Here is a 15,774-nt window from a genome sequence, read left to right on the forward strand (position 1 = left end):
CTGGAGTTCAGAAGAGAGGTCAAAGTGAGGATAGATATTTGGAGGTTATTAGTGTGCAGCTGGTATTTGCAGTCATGAGGAAGGTTGGGGTCATCTAGGAGGTGTGTATGGAGTGGAGGTTTGAGGATCAACCTGGAATGATCCCGTGTTCAGAAGTTGGGAAAATGAGGAGGAATCAGCAAAGTAAACTAAGGAGGAGAGGGACCAGTGAGAAAGGAGACCCAAGAGGCAGTGAGTGGGTGGTGACCCAGAGGCCAAGTAAAGAAAGATTATTGTGCCTGAAATAAGAAACAACCTACCAAGTTCTAATTTACCCCAAGTCTCACTGGATAGTGTATTTCTGTATGCATGCACACATGCGTGTGTGTGTGTATAATTTTTTTGGCCTGGGGTCGCCCAGCTACCATATATTTCCTTTGTTCCCTCCCCCTAGAAATTCTGAGTCCATGTGGTCCCAGACTTCATTACTGGGTCTGGGTGGTCGTGAATTTTACTAGTTCTCTTTTCCTCTTGTGGCCACTACAAGATCAGTTCACCTTCGTTTCTACACTTCTAAGGAAAGCCTGAAGCACTGAGCACCTGCCAGGGCTGCCCATTCATAAAATCATTCATTTATTCATTTGTTCATTCATTCACCAGATAGTTACTGGGAATTTACAATACACAGACACTGTCCTAGGCCCTGAGGTTACAGCCATGAACCACATAGTCGCAGCACCACCTTTGCCAGCAGGGAGCTTACATTCTAGCAGAGTGGGGAGGAGTGGGAGAGAGGGAGACAATGTGTGTAGGGGGTCAACAAATAAACAAAATAACTTCAAATTGTTATGTCTACACTGAAGAAAACAATCAGGGGTCTGAGATGTAGAAGAACAATGAAGACTAAGACTGGGGACTAGTTTCCAGTAGGAGGGCAGGGAAGCTTCTCTGAAGACTAAGATCCTGATGTCTCCAAAGTAACCAGCAAATCTTTTTCTTTTAGGTCCTGAAATGAACCTGGGCCTCTTATAGAACAAGGGCGGAAACCTACCTCCAGTTCCATCTTTACGTGAGCACCCGCCCTCGACAATTTATGGGATTATGCTGAAAAATCAATCTTTTACAATTTCACCTAACATCTGCCAGAGGAAACAAAAGATTATTAAAAGGGGACTTATCAGAGTTCATCTTCCAACAAAGTGGTTAGTTACCATTTAATTTAGCTAACATTTTTTTGGGAACACTTACTGCAGTGCAGACACTGGTCTAAGTAAGCTTTTTATATGCATCCTATCATTTAATCTTCACAAAATTCCTGTGAGGTAGGCACTGTTATTATCCCCATCTTACACTTAAAAATCTCGAGGCTTAGATGGATTAACTCCAGGGTCACATGGCTAGCAAGTGGCAGGGCTCTGGTTAAAACCCACGTCTGTCTAACGTTCAAGATTTTGCTTTCGGCATTCCTTTGAAAAAGATGATTTGAGGACATTCTTAACTAGGTTTTAAGTACTACATTCCTTATCTTCACAAAATTTTGTCAGGTAAGAAACAAAAATACAAGTTTAGAGGTGCTACGATTTCTCTGTAGTTGAATAATCTTTGGGGTATTTCACTGACAAACTTGTTTTAAGTGGTGTCAAGCAAATCCCTTCCTAAAGTGAAAGTATGTTGGTGATTTCAAGTTTGAAAACAGCCTTACGTTGTCTTCCAGGAATGCTATAAACAGAAATTCAAGGAAGTATTTCAACTAATAAAGATAAAAATATTTTTGGTAGAGCATCAAATGTTTAGGTCTTATTTCTTAGCTCAGCTTAAAACCCACAAATTTAATATTTTTTTTTAGCAGGTGTGGTAAATTGTGAGATTTTAAACGTTCATATAATAGAAATTCAAGTTATAATTTATTGAGCATTTATTGTGTGCCTGACAATGTACTGTGTATATTATTTTACTTGTTCTTAACTATAATTCTATGAGATATTAATTATCATTCCTGTTTTGAAGATGAAGACATTGAGACTCAGTTAAGTAACTGAGATTCAAAACCATGTGTCAAAGACAGTGTTTAAACCTAGGAATGGAAACCCTATGTTCCTTTCATTATAAGACCTTATTTCTGATTCAGGCTTCAGAAGGTATCTTTTCTTATTAGACTATTTTCATTCTCTAAATAAGTGACCTTGGGGAAGTATCGTCCCTAGTATTCAGTTTCCTTGCCTTTAAAACAATGAGATTGCACTGGATGTTTCCCATAATCTCTTTTTGTTCTTCTTCTTTTAAAAATTATTTATTTATTTATTTATTTATTTATTTATGGCTGTGCCAGGTCTTAGTTGCGGCATGCGGGATCTTCGTTGTGGCATGCAGGATCTTTTTTTTTTTTCTTTCTTTCTTTTTTAAATTGTGGCATGTGGACTTCACGTGGACTCTTAGTTGCAGCATGCAGGCTTCTTAGTTGTGGCATGCAGACTCTTAGTTGCAGCATGCGGGCTTCTTAGTTGCAGCATGCGAACTCTTAGTTGCAGCATGCGTGTGGGGTCTAGTTCCTGAAACAGGGATCGAACCCAGGCCCCTTGCATTGGGAGCACAAAGTCTTACCCACTCTACCACCAGGGAAGTCCCTCTTTTTATTCTGAAGCTCCACGGTTCTGTGATTCCATAAATAGTTCAGTTCAAAGATAATTCATTGGCGTTCAGTGGGACTCCTGCTTTTATCATTTTTTAAAATTGAAAACAGTAGGAAATTAAATCTTTTAAATCAATTTAGTAGATCTATCTACTGTCAATATTTTCTCTTTTATATTCACGGATATATTATTTGATCCTTAGTTGCAGAATGTTTCCCCACTGTCATTTATAATACTTATCAGTAACAATAGCTCTAAAAAATAGATTTGAATTGCTTTCGCTAACTTAGAGCTGGGAAAACAGGTTATTCCAGTGCTTTAATTTGGTCATGGTTACTCAGTGCCAAGGAAGGATTGGGACCTACACCTCTGGAATTTCTAGCCTTACTCTGTGTTTGGTCACTCATTCTTTCATTTGGTTAGCCCAGGGGTCAGTATCCTATGGTCTGTGGGCCAAATCTAGCTCACTGCTTGTTTCTGTATGGTCTACAAACTAAGAATAGGTATTACATCTTTAAATGGGAAGAATAATAAAAAGAAGAATATTTTGTGACACATGGAAATTATGTGAAATTCTAATTTCACTGTCCATAAGTAAAGATCTTTGGGACACCACCACCAAACTCCTTCATTGATGTAGTCTATGGCTGGTTTCCTGTCACGACGGCAGAGTCAGGTAGGTGCAGCAGACCCTGTGGGGCCCTTTATCGAAAAGTCTGCCAACCTCTGGTTAGTCTGTGTTAAAGAAATTAAACAAGGAGGCCAAGGAGGCCATCAAACTGAGGTGGCTCTAATGCCTTGGTGGCCTGTGTAACCAAAACCTAAACCAAGCCAGTCAGTGCACTGGAATCTGAGAAAATGAAACTTAAGAACAACCAATCACAAACAGCCAACGAGGCTTTCCCAAATAAGGCAACCACTTAAGCTATAGCCAATCAAATAGTTTCTTTGCTTTGCTTCCGAGTCATCGCTCCTCGCTCCTGTGGGTGGAGTGCTCTTAACCACTCCCAGTTTCATGCTGCCCAATTCTAATTGATGTTTGCTCAAATAAACTCTTGAAGATTTTAATGTGCCTCAAACTTTTAACATCTGTCAGACTGTGTTGATAGTCTACTATTGCTAGCCTCTCTGCAGGTCACAGGGAACACAGCAGCCAACAAGACACACAGGTTCCCTTGGACCAAGTCACTTTTTCTTAACCATCAAATAAAAGATAAAACAAACAATAAACAAAGTTGGAGGGACAGAGGACTTCCAAGTTTTAATTTGTCAAAGGATATTTAAAAAGACTACAGCTACTATCTTCACTCATCATCTTAAAAAAAAAAAAGGAGTATGTTAATACCAAAAAATGAGGATACCAATACCAAATATGTAGGAAGGACATATCTCAAAAAGCACTCATTTAAGTGGAATACATGTAGCTTCATAAAAAACTCATTACACAGTCACTGGTTTTTTTTTTTTTTTTTTCTTTTCATGACAGATCAGAGAAAACATCTTTCTGGGCAGGCCCAGGTCATCAGACCAGCTTTGGGAAGCATAGGGGTAGTTCACACTGTTACTTTTTAGACAACGCAACCTTTAAAATATGTCTAGTTTTTAAATTGGAAAATGTTAGTATTTTAGTTTGAGAGTATTACAGCCATGAGTTTTGTAATAAAATTTTTTTATAGATGAGTTTTGGGTAATAAAAATATAACGATGGGGAATTCTGGAAAAGAAATACAAAGGGAAGTAGGGAAGAAAATAAAAGAAATCTGGGACTTCCCTGGTGGTCCAGTGGTTAAGAATCCGCCTTCCAGTGCAGGGGATGCGGGTTCAATCCCTGGTTGGGGAACTAAGGTCCCACATACCGCAGGGCAACTAAGCCCGCAGATTGCAACTACTGAGCCCGCGCGCTCTGGAACCTGCGCACCACAACTAGAGAGCCTGTGCAAAGCAACTAGAGAAGCCTGCACGCTGCAATGAAGAGCCCGTGCAACGCAACGAAAGATCCCACATGCCGCAATGAAGATCCCGTGTGCTGCAACTAAGACCCGACACAGCCAAATAAATAAATAATAAAATAAATTAAAAAAAAAAATCTGCCATTACCCACTGTTGTAGATACAGCAGATATTATATCCTCTTTGCCTAGTGTTCAGATGAAGGTAACCCATTTTCGTATTGATTTTTCATACTGGCTTCTCCCTAGAAGAAAGTGATGGAATAATTTCTTTTGAAATATTGCCCTCCTCTGCCCCCAACAGTGCCACCTTCAATAGACCCAGGCACCTACTAAAAACCACAGCATCACCTCAAAACCAGAGCCATCTAACAGAATATGAATTCCCATGGAAGAAAAGTTCATCCATTAATAAGTATTTAAAGTTGGATATGGTAGTTTTCTAGTTGCTTTAGAAAGTTTAATTCCCCATGACAAAATTTCTATTTTGTAACCACTGAAATGGCAACCAAAAGATTAACAATTAACCCTTTCTCCTTATGTCCCTATTCCTGTTGTCTGTGATATTGTTCATTTCCTGAATGTGTTTCCTAGAGCACTATGTGGAATGTAACACTGGAGGAAAAACAGGATTCTGTGTTCCAAGAAATATGAGAAATACTGGGTTAAGCAAAATCTCACAGGATTATTTACTGCAGGACTTCTCAGGACCTCTAATATGCTAATGTGCATTTAAAGTATGCACATGTATGAGAAGATCCAGAGGCAAGAAAGAGAGCAAGGTGTACGGGCCTACTTTAGTTTAGGTTATTTTGCGTAAGTAAGCTGATTAATTTGGTCATTTCAGCAGCAACAATGGTAAGAAATAGGCCAGTTACTTTTATTGATCCAAGTGACCCTGAGGCTGTACTGAAATTGTCTTCTGACAATTTTCTGGTTTCATCTCAGCTTTTGAATAAGTTTATGTTTATTAATGGTTTATTGTTTTTCTTAAATATCTTTCCTCATTTAATACACATTCCTGCCCTGTAAATCAGATATTGTCTTTACTCTAAATGTTTAAGAAAACTTTCTTATAAACTTGACCAAGGAGGTGAAAGACTTATAGTCTGAGAACTATAAAACACTGATAAAGGATACTGAAGATGATTCAAAGAAATGGAAAGATATCCCATGCTCTTGGATTAGAAGAACTAACATTGTTAAAATGGTCATAATCATATTACCCAAAGCAATTTACAGATTTAATGTGATCCCTATCAAATTACCCATGACATTTTTTCACAGAACTAGAACAAAGAATCTTAAAATTTATATGGAACCATAAAAGACCCAGAATGGCCAAAGCAATCCTGAGGAAAAAGAATAAAGCTGGAGCATCACACTCCCAGACTTTGGACAATACTACAAAGCTACAGTAATCAAAACAGTTTGATATTGGCACAAAAACAGACATGGATCAATGGAACAGAATAGAGAGCCCAGAAATAAACCCACACACCTACTTTCAATTAATCTTCCACAAAGGAGGCAAGGATATACAATGGGAAAAACACAGTCTCTTCAGCAAGTGGTGTTGGGAAAGCTGGACAGCTGCATGTAAATCAGTGAAGTTAGAACACATCCTCATACCATACACAAAAATAAACTCAAAATGGCTTAAATACTTAAATATATGACACCATAAAACTCCTAGAAGAGAACATAGGCAAAACATTCCCTCACGTAAATTGTACCAATGTTCTCTTAAGTCAGTCTCTCAAGGCAATAGAAATAAAAGCAAAAATAAACAAGTGAAATCTAATCAAACTTACAAGCTTTTCCTTTTGCACAGCAAAGGAAACCATAAACAAAATGAAAAGACACCTATGGACTGGGAGAAAATATTCGCAAACAACGCAACCGACAAGGGCTTAATTCCCAAAATATACAAACAGCTCACACAACTCAACAACGACAACAACAACAACAACTCAATCAAAAAATGGGCAGGAGACCTAAATAGACATTTCTCCAAGGAAGACATACAGATGGCCAACAGGCACATGAAAAGATGCTCAACATTGCTAATTATTAGAGAAATGCAAACAAAACTACAATGAGGTACCACCTCACAGTGGTCAGAATGGCCATCATTTAAAAGTCTACAAATAAAAAATGCTGGATAGGGTATGGAGAAAAGAGAACCCTCCTACACTGTTGGTGAAAATATTTATAAATTGGTGCAGCCACTATGAAAAACAGTATGGAGGTTCCTTAAAAAACTAAAAATAGAGTTGCCAGATGATCCAGCAATCCTACTCCAGGACGTATATCCAGGGGAAACTCCCAATTCGAAAAGATGCATGGACCCCAGTGTTCATAGCAGCACTATTAACAATAGCCAAGACATGGAAGCAACCTAAATGTGTATTGACAGGTGAATGGATAAAGAAGATGTTGCATATATACATAATGAAATACTACTCAGCCATAAAAAAGAATGAAATAATGCCATTTGCAGCAACATGGAGGGACCTAGAGTTTATCATACTAAGTGAAGTTAAGTCAGAAAGAGAAAGACAAATACTATATGATATCACTTATATGTGGAATCTAAAGTATGACACAAATGAACTTATTTATGAAACAGAAACAGACTCACAGACATAGAAAACAAACTTACAGTTACCAAAGGGGAAAGGGGGTGGGGGGCAATAAATGGGGAGTTTGGGATTAGCAGATACAAACTACTCATATAAAATAGATAAACAATAAGGTCCTAATGTATAACAAAGGGAACTATATTCAATATTCTGTAATAAAGCATAATGGAAAAGAAAAAAAAAGAAAACATCCTTAAAAGTAATAATTTTCCATTTTGGAAACTACCTAAGAACCACATATTAATGCAGATGACCAAATTTCAGGAGGAGGTAAAACAGTAGGTTTTGTGATTAGTGCATTTTATCAGTTAGGGGTGTGTTTGGCTTTGAGTAGCAGCAAACCCCATTAATGGAGCTTAAAGAGGTTATGTTTTTTCCCCTTCATGTGATGAGTAGTTGAGAGGTAGGCACTTTGGGGATAAGCGTTGTGGCTCACGGAAGTCACCAAGGCATCTGGCTCCCACTCTCTTCCTCCATCAGTCCTTAGCATGTGGCATTCCTTCTCATGATTGCCAGATGGCTGCTGTTCCTCCATGCATTGTACCCACATTCTAGGCAAAAAGAAGAGGGAAGGAAGGTGGGCAGAAGGTGTGTGTTAGTTGTCTCCTTATGAAAAAAAAAACACCTTTTTCAAAACCCTACCCAGTAGATTTCCAATCATATCTCAATGGCCAGTAAAGTGGCCCATGGCCACGAGCAGCTGTGTGAAAGCCGGAGGAATTGAAATCTTTAGCTGGGCACTTGAGGTTCTGCTAGTAACATAGCCTAAGTCTGGAGCTACACTTCCAGTTAGAATCTCAGCTCTGTTGCTCAGTGGTTATGTGACTATAGGTGATTCATTTTCATTTTCCTCCCCTATAAAATGGAGATAAGCTAATAAGAGTGTTATTATGCGATGAAGTTTTATAAAGTGTTTAGAAGAGTATGTGGAACATAGTAAATGTTATATAAGTACTTCCTCAGTAAATGAGTAAAGAAGATGGGAGAATGGACATTGGGTAGAAAAGCAGCAGGCATAGAATAAATAAATTATTAAAAAATGGAAATAAAAATATTGCTAACATATAAAACAGATTTGTGTAGTAGAAGTAATATGAGTTTCATTGATTTCTTGAGCCAAAGAATGTTAATTAAGTGCTGTTACCTCCCTTAAAGAACTGCAAGCCAGTGGTTTTATAAGGATAGATTACTCTTTTTTTCTTTGGAGGATAATGAGAATTTCATGTCTGCTTCAGTCAGTTGCTACTACATGAATTGTAGGGCCTGGGATTTAAAGCCAAAACAAATTAGAGGCTAATATAATGATTGATGTATTGGGGACATACTAGCAAAAGGTCCTGGAAAAACACATACAATTCTCCTCCTCTCTCATTCATGTGTGATTTTATTCCATTTTTAGGTATTTGGCTATTATTATCAATTTTTTAACATGTGTAAAATGTCTTTCTGATAGACACCTTGTATGGAGATAGTTATTGAAGGCAGATAGATTTGAGTAATAAGCCTAGTTCCACCACTAACTATGTGACCTTAGGCACCTTGCATCTCGAAGCCTTAGCTGCCTTAATCTATTGGGTGGGCCAAAAATTTCTTTCGGTTTTTTCCATAAGATGGCTCTGGTAGCACTTAGTTGTCTTTAACTTCATTTGAAACAATTTTGTTAGATTGTATGTGACAGCTGTCATATCAGCGTGCATTTAAAAACAGACTTAACAAAGTTGGTGAATTTTTGTGTAGCCATTTTAATATTGAAGATGGAAGAAAAAACCAGCATTTCGGCATATTATGCTTTATTATTTCAAGAAAGGTAAAAATGCAAATGAAACGCACAAAAAGATTTGTGCAGTGTATGGAGAAGGTGCTGTGACTGATCGAACGTGTCAAAAGTGGTTTGCAAAGTCTCATGCTGGAGATTTCTTGCTGGATGAGGCTGCATGGTCGGGTTGACCAGTTGAAGTTGATAGCGATCAAATCGAAACAATAATTGAGAACAATCAACGTTGTACCATGCAGGAGATAGCCAACATACTCAAAATATCCAAATCAAGCTTTGAAAATCATCTGCACCAGCTTGGTTATGTGAATCGCTTTGATGTTTGGGTTCTACATAAGTTAGGTGAAAAAAACCTTCTTGACCATACTTCCACATGCGATTCTCTACTGAAACATAATGAAAACGTTCCGTATTTAAAATAAATTGTGACGGGCGATGAAAAGTGGATACTGTACAACAGTGTGGAATGGAAGAGATCGTGGGGCAAGCGAAATGAACCACCACCAACCACACCAAAGGCCGGTCTTCATCCAAAGAAGGTGATGTTGTGTATATGGTGGGATTAGAAGGGAGTCCTCTATTATGAGCTCTTTCTGGAAAACCAAACATTAATTCCAACAAGTACTGCTCCCAATTAGACCAACTGAAAGCAGCGCTCGGTGAAAAGCGTCCAGAATTAGTCAACAGAAAAACGCATAATCTTCCATCAGGATAACGCAAGACTGCATGTTTCTTTGATGACCAGGCAAAAACTGTTACAGATTGGCTGGGAAGTTCTGATTCATCCGTTGTATTCACTGGACATACCACCTTTGGATTTCCAGTTATTTCGATCTTTACAAAATTCTCTTAATGGAAAAAATTTCAATTCCCTGGAAGACTGTAAAAGGCACCTGGAACAGTTCTTTGCTCAAAACGATAAAAAATTTGGGGAAGATGGAATTATGAAGTTGCCTGAAAAATAGCAGAAGGTAGTGGAACAAAACAGTGAATACGTTGTTCAATAAAGTTCTTGGTGAAAATGAAAAATGTGTCTTTTATTTTTACTTAAAAAACCAAAGGCACTTTATGGCCCACCCAATATGAAGGGTATCAGTACCTATTTCCCAGGATTCTACTAAAGGTTAAGGGAGGAAATACAGTAAAGTGCTTAGCATGAATCCTACTACACAGCAAAAGCTTAGTAAATATCATCATTAACATCACCACCATCATCATTTTTTAAAACCAACTTTATTGAGGTGCAGTTTATATACAATAAAATGTAGCCATGAATTTTGAACAATGTTGATGCCTATATACCACAATCGAGATATAGATTTTCCATTACCCCCAAATCAGTATTTTAAAATAGGAAAATTCATGTCTTATCCATTAAGAACACAAAGGTGAAGTCATGTGTAGAGAGACATATGGTATCAACTATACAAAAGAATGAATAAACGCTAACTAGAACTACAAAACCAGGAGAATGTAGCAGAAGGAGCACTCATTTTGAGGGGGGTTGGGGGACCGGTCAGGTGTACTGCATATTATTGCTTCTGCCTATTCAGCAGCAATTAATTCTCTCTTCTCCTGTTAACAGCACTTGGCTTGTCCTTTGCGGGAACAACTCCTCCCAATGCTTTATGGGTTAGGAGTGGGGCTGTTTCACCTCTGGTTTCAGTCTTGTAATTTCTGCTAGACTTCTTGAAAAGAAAACTCTCTTACTGCTTAATAGTACTTGATGTAAGTTTGGAGAAGCAGAAAGAGCCACTGAAAATGAAGGCATCACGGAGGACGGTCAGCTGGAGTGATGGAGAGAGAGACCTTATACTGATGTCATCATCTAAACTGCCAGAAGCTGCCCTGAAGCTACACTATCCCTGGTCCTCAGTTACGTGAGGACTGATGAACTTTCATCATAGACCAGCTCCGTTCTCTAGCTTGTGTTCAGGAATCATGAGCCAGTGACCCTTGCCCACCTCCGATTGTGTGGGCTTGGAGATAACATATGTGAGAGTGCTTTCCTGTTTTCTACAAATGGGAGGTAATTGTATGGTAGATATAAAGTTAATTGGAGGGACTTCCCTGGTGGTGCAGTGGTTAAGAATCCACTTGCCAATGCAGGGCAGGGGACACGGGTTCGAGCCCTGGTCCGGGAAGATCCCACATGCCGCGGAGCAACTAAGCCCGTGCGCCACAACTACTGAGCCTGTGCTCTAGAGCCTGTGAGCCACAACTACTGAAGCCCGCACGCCTAGAGCCTGTGCTCCGCAACAAGAGAAGTGACCGCAATGAGAAGCCCATGCATCGCAACGAAGAGTAGCCCCTGCTCGCCACAACTAGAGAAAGCCCGTGCACAGCAAGGCAGACCCAATGCAGACAAAAAAAAAAAAAAAAAAGTTAATTGGACAATTGAAGGCAGAAATAATATGGATTTAAAATGCGTTGATATCAAAACTAGAAGTATTTGAACTAACTGGTTAATTTGAAGGAATTCAGATATTCATCCAAAGAAAGTAGGCCAAATCATTTTGCCTAAATAATTTCTCTATTTCATATGACAGTGATTTCTGGGCCTTAACTGTTCTGTTCTATTTGCATTCATGGCCACAACCTATGTTGTTACATGAGTCATTGTTTCTTCCTTATTAAACAGGTGCCCCTCCCTTTGGCATTGTGCATTTTTGAAGTGCCCTTTGCTGTCCTAGGTGCTGGGGGTGTATAGTGAACACAGAATCTCTATCTCATGGAGCTTATTTTCTAGGGAGAGAGAGACAGCTGCACCTTCCAGGGGCCAGTTTCTGTACTCAGTACTTCTACATTCTGATTCTCTTCTGATAATATTGCAGAAAGTGTGGGAGGTCTTTGTGGAAATTCTGGATTAAATTCATAAGAAGTTACACACTTGTAAACAGGCATATTAAGGTATATGTTTGTGTATGTGTATGTGCCACACACTCTTCTTAGCTAGGTAACCTGGTTCAAGTTACAACTCTGGGCCTCAATTTCTCATCTGAAAAATGGGGATTATCCTAGTACCAGTCTTACCTTGTAGGGACTAAATGCATGTACGTAATTTTAGCATAGTGTCTGGCACAAACTAAGAGCTTAACAAATGATGGGTAATATTTCTTATTATTCTTACTAATACGTATATGTTTATGCACATTTGCCCAATATTCCTCAATAGAATAAAAATAAATAATTGTGGACCTCATTTTGTTTCATTCATTTAACATTTATTGAATACTTTGCCTTGTGCTAGGCCCGCAGTGGCAGATTGGTTTTTTTCAGAGATGGCTGCATTAATATCTCCCTTTCTTTTTACTTCCCCATCTGGAGGTACAGTCTAATTACTCTCTCCTTAAATCTTGGCTTGTGACTTGCTTGTAGCCAGTGAAGGTGGAAGAAGTGTTTGGCTTCCAAGGCTAGGTCACAAAAGGTGATTCAGCTTTCCTCTTGTGAGCTGGGACGTTCACACTGGGGTGCTGAGGCCGCCATGCAGTGAGGAAACTCAGCTAGACCACACTGAGAGACCACACAGTGAAGTCCTGAGCCCACCGAAGAGAGGGAGATGCTCCTGTTACCATATGACTGCAAACATATGTGAGACCCCAAGCCAGAATCACCCAGCCAGGCTCTCTCCCAAATTCCTGACCCAAAGAGATTATGAGAGAAAATAAAGTGATCATAGTTGTTTTAATCCATTAAGTTTTGGTGTGATTTGTTATGTATCACTTAAGAGCCAGAACACCTACTTTTAAGTGCTCAAGATATTGCATTAAACAGATTTAGTTTCATGGGATTTCCATTCCACGTCTTTCTCATTCTTGGCAGGTGAGGAACAACTATTTTCAGGGTTTTAATTATCCATCTGATAGCTGTTTGGGCCTGCTGTCAAGTCTGAATTTGTAGCTACAACTGGCAAATAGATCACATTCATTCATTTATGCATTCAATAAATCAGTACCTTGACATCGATGCCTTCTCTGGCCCCCTGAGCTAGCAATCCCTTCTCCACGTTCCCAAGCACCCAGGCCTTCTATCCTAACTTACCATGCAGCATTGCTATTGCTTGTCGCTTGTCTCTCCCACTAACCTGTAGCAGTCAGGTTCATTCTGTGTTATTCATCTTTGCGTCTCTAGCATCTAGCCTAGTGCCTAAACATAGACCTATGTGAAAAACAACAGCAACAAAACACACACACACACACACAAAACCACCTAACTGGAGGGCTGCTAGTTCCTAGACATACAAATAGTTTATTCCAAGACAGTCCCTATCCTCTAGGAGTTCACAGTTCAGCACTAGACACTGTGGGATCCAGCCTGGCAAGTGCAGTGTGAGCTGCCTGGATTGATTCCTGTGGTGGAATCAAAGGGCTACAGGGCAACGCACTGGGGGTGGGGGTGGGGTAGGAGGTGGAGAGGGACACGGGAAAGGATCCATTCATTTATTCCACAAATATTTATCAATCGCCATAGCACACGTAGCACACGGTAAGCGCTCAATATCTGTTATTAGATGCCGGCCACTGTTCTAGGTGTTAGGGATGCCGCAGCGCACAAGAAAACTGCGGTGGCTCGTGTTCTTGAAGCTCACGGTGCAGCAAAGGACGACAGGCAGTGGACGCAATTATGTAAAATTGTGTTAGGTGCCCAGCAGTGAAACAACAGGCGGCTGATATTCTCGTAAGGATGTTAGATCCTTCGGCTGAGAGCAGCCGTGGGCGGGTTTTGAGCAGGAGTGGCCGTGAGGGGGCAGGACTGTAGGGGGCGGGAAGACTGCAAGCAAGAAAAGCTGGTAATTTTAAGATGCAAATCTTTTCTGCTCGACTGGAAGAAGGAGCTTGTTCCTAGGGGCGATGTGGTCGCTTGATGCGCTCGGGGTTCCTCTGGGGCAGGGGGCTGAATTTTGAGTGCAAGCTCGATTGCCCGAAGTGTGAGGGGGACTGCAGCCCTAAATTCCCAGATTTTTCATGTTCAGCACATCTAGGCTCTTCCGCTCCCCAGACCTTCAGACGCACCATCTCGGATGCGAGCCGGCAAGGTACGGGGCATGCCGGAGCGCTCACGCTCGGAGCTCCGGGTGTGCAACACCGCACGGGCGGGTGCGGGCGGAGCTTGTGCTGCGGCCCTAGGCAGTGGCGTGGGCCCCGCCCTCTGGCCCAGACCCCGCCTCCGGACCCCGCTGATTGGGTCATGGCCACGGAAGGGCCGGGCGTACCCGAGAGGCCCGGGGGGTCGGGCTGAGGCGGGGCTCTGATTGGCTCGGCTGGGATTAGGTCATTGCTAGCAGGTTAGTGCGGCCTGAACGCCGGCGGAGCGGCCCAGGCTGCTGTGAGAGGGCGCTCGAGGCTGCTGGAGAGCGAACAGGCGAAGGAGGCGGGGAGGAGGCGGCTGCACTCGCTCGACTGCTCGTTCCCTTCCCGGCGCCGCTGCAGGTCCGCCGCTGCGCTTCCTGCTCCCCGGTCGCTCGGTTGCACGCCGCTGGAGCAGCCGCCCTTCGTTCGGGTCCCGGCTCGGTTCGGAAGTCGTGCGCGCCCGCGGACACCGCGCGCAGGGCTAGCCGGCGCCACACCTGTGGAGCCGGCGGCCGTCGCGGGTGCCGGCCGGGGTCCCGCCGCGTGCGTGCTCGGGGCTGCGGGCCGCCGGGGCCCCGGGGGAGGCGCGCCCCCCGGCTGGGCGCCGCAGACACCATGGGGCTGCCCGCGCTCGAATTCAGCGACTGCTGCCTCGACAGCCCGCACTTCCGAGAGACGCTCAAGTCACACGAAGCGGAGCTGGACAAGACCAACAAATTCATCAAGGAGCTCATCAAGGACGGGAAGTCACTCGTCAGCGCGCTCAAGAGTGAGTGCCCCCGAGCCTGGCGGGGACGGAGTTCCGGGGAGGGAGGGGCCGTCGGGAGGCGCTCAGCCCTGGGGGTCGCGTGTCCGGCTGGTTTTCTGCCCCCAGGCGCTGAGGGACGGGTGTAGATGCTTGTAGTGGGGCGGGAAGGATACGTAAAATGGGCGAACTAGCAAGAAGACGGTGAGGGAAAAGATCCGTCGTCCGGCCGTTTGCGTTCCGGGGTAGCTGGGAGGAGAGCGAGCGCGAGTGGCGCTCCGGGGCGCCGCGGGCGGGTGTGCGCGGCACACAGGTGTCCTGGGAGTGGGACTGGAGTGCCTGGTGCGCCGCAGCCTGTTGGGAAACCCCTTCGCGTCCACGACTCCCGCTCCCTTGGGGAAGAGTTGCTCACCCCTGGGTGCCCAGCCTTGGGAATGGAGCGGGCCCCGCCAAGGGGGCGCTGCCTCCCCTCGGAAAAAGGCGGGTTGTGCCTGCTTCGCTCCCTGGGCGCAGTGCCAGCCTGCTCAGGGCCGCCGGGCTCTCCGAAAGGCACAGCCGCTGCCCAGAGAAGGGCTGGGTGGGATGGTCGGTCAGCTCGCGATTTTCTGGAGTATTGGCATCATGTACCCCCCAGATGTAGAATCAGGGCCATGTACGTGTGCAGGTTCTGATTCTTGTGTTTAGCAGAAGGTGGTAGGGGTGGGAGTACAGAATCAGAGTGTTCCTTTACTCTAAACTGTGGGCGAGGGTTTAAAAATAGAACGAACATATCCTCTCCCTCTCCCGCTCCCTCGCTTCCCTTTTTACCTCTCCCAATATCCTTGAAAACTCAGAAGTCTGAGAAGGAATGTCCTCGGTCCTCACTCAGAAAGGAGAAGTTTAAACTCATAGATCCTCAAACCTTTTGTAAAACAATTTTTGCAAATTTCCCTTTGGCAGGGGAGAAATGAGTTTTGCATTCTGTGTATGATTTGCCTTGTCTTC

The 15,774-nt window shown here is 42.7% G+C and overlaps 2 protein-coding genes and 1 long non-coding RNA gene across 8 annotated transcripts in view; 2 read left to right on the plus strand and 1 right to left on the minus strand.

The window, feature by feature from the left end:
• Positions 1-14,204, plus strand: part of LOC309624566 (uncharacterized protein) — a 404,937-nt gene extending 390,733 nt beyond the window's left edge. The window contains exon 15 of the mRNA XM_082382813.1: positions 983-14,204. The gene's annotated coding sequence lies outside the window, so the exon portion shown is untranslated. The remainder of the gene's footprint in view (positions 1-982) is intronic.
• The window catches only part of LOC309624588, an 85,604-nt gene that overhangs the window by 12,062 nt on the left and 57,768 nt on the right, over positions 1-15,774 (minus strand). The gene's annotated exons all lie outside the window — the stretch shown is intronic.
• Positions 14,320-15,774, plus strand: part of ARHGAP26 (Rho GTPase activating protein 26) — a 466,073-nt gene continuing 464,618 nt past the window's right edge. For 3 of the 6 annotated variants that reach the window (XM_082382702.1, XM_082382705.1, XM_082382704.1), the window contains exon 1: positions 14,320-14,814. In XM_082382702.1, coding sequence (XP_082238828.1) covers positions 14,661-14,814 — 154 coding nt within the window. In that variant the 5' untranslated portion in view covers positions 14,320-14,660. The remainder of the gene's footprint in view (positions 14,815-15,774) is intronic. The other 3 variants (XM_082382700.1, XM_082382703.1, XM_082382701.1) reach the window with 2 other exon arrangements.

This window comes from Balaenoptera borealis (genome assembly GCF_965194805.1).
Source record: "Balaenoptera borealis genome assembly, chromosome: 2".
In the NCBI taxonomy this organism is placed as follows: domain Eukaryota; kingdom Metazoa; phylum Chordata; class Mammalia; order Artiodactyla; family Balaenopteridae; genus Balaenoptera; species Balaenoptera borealis.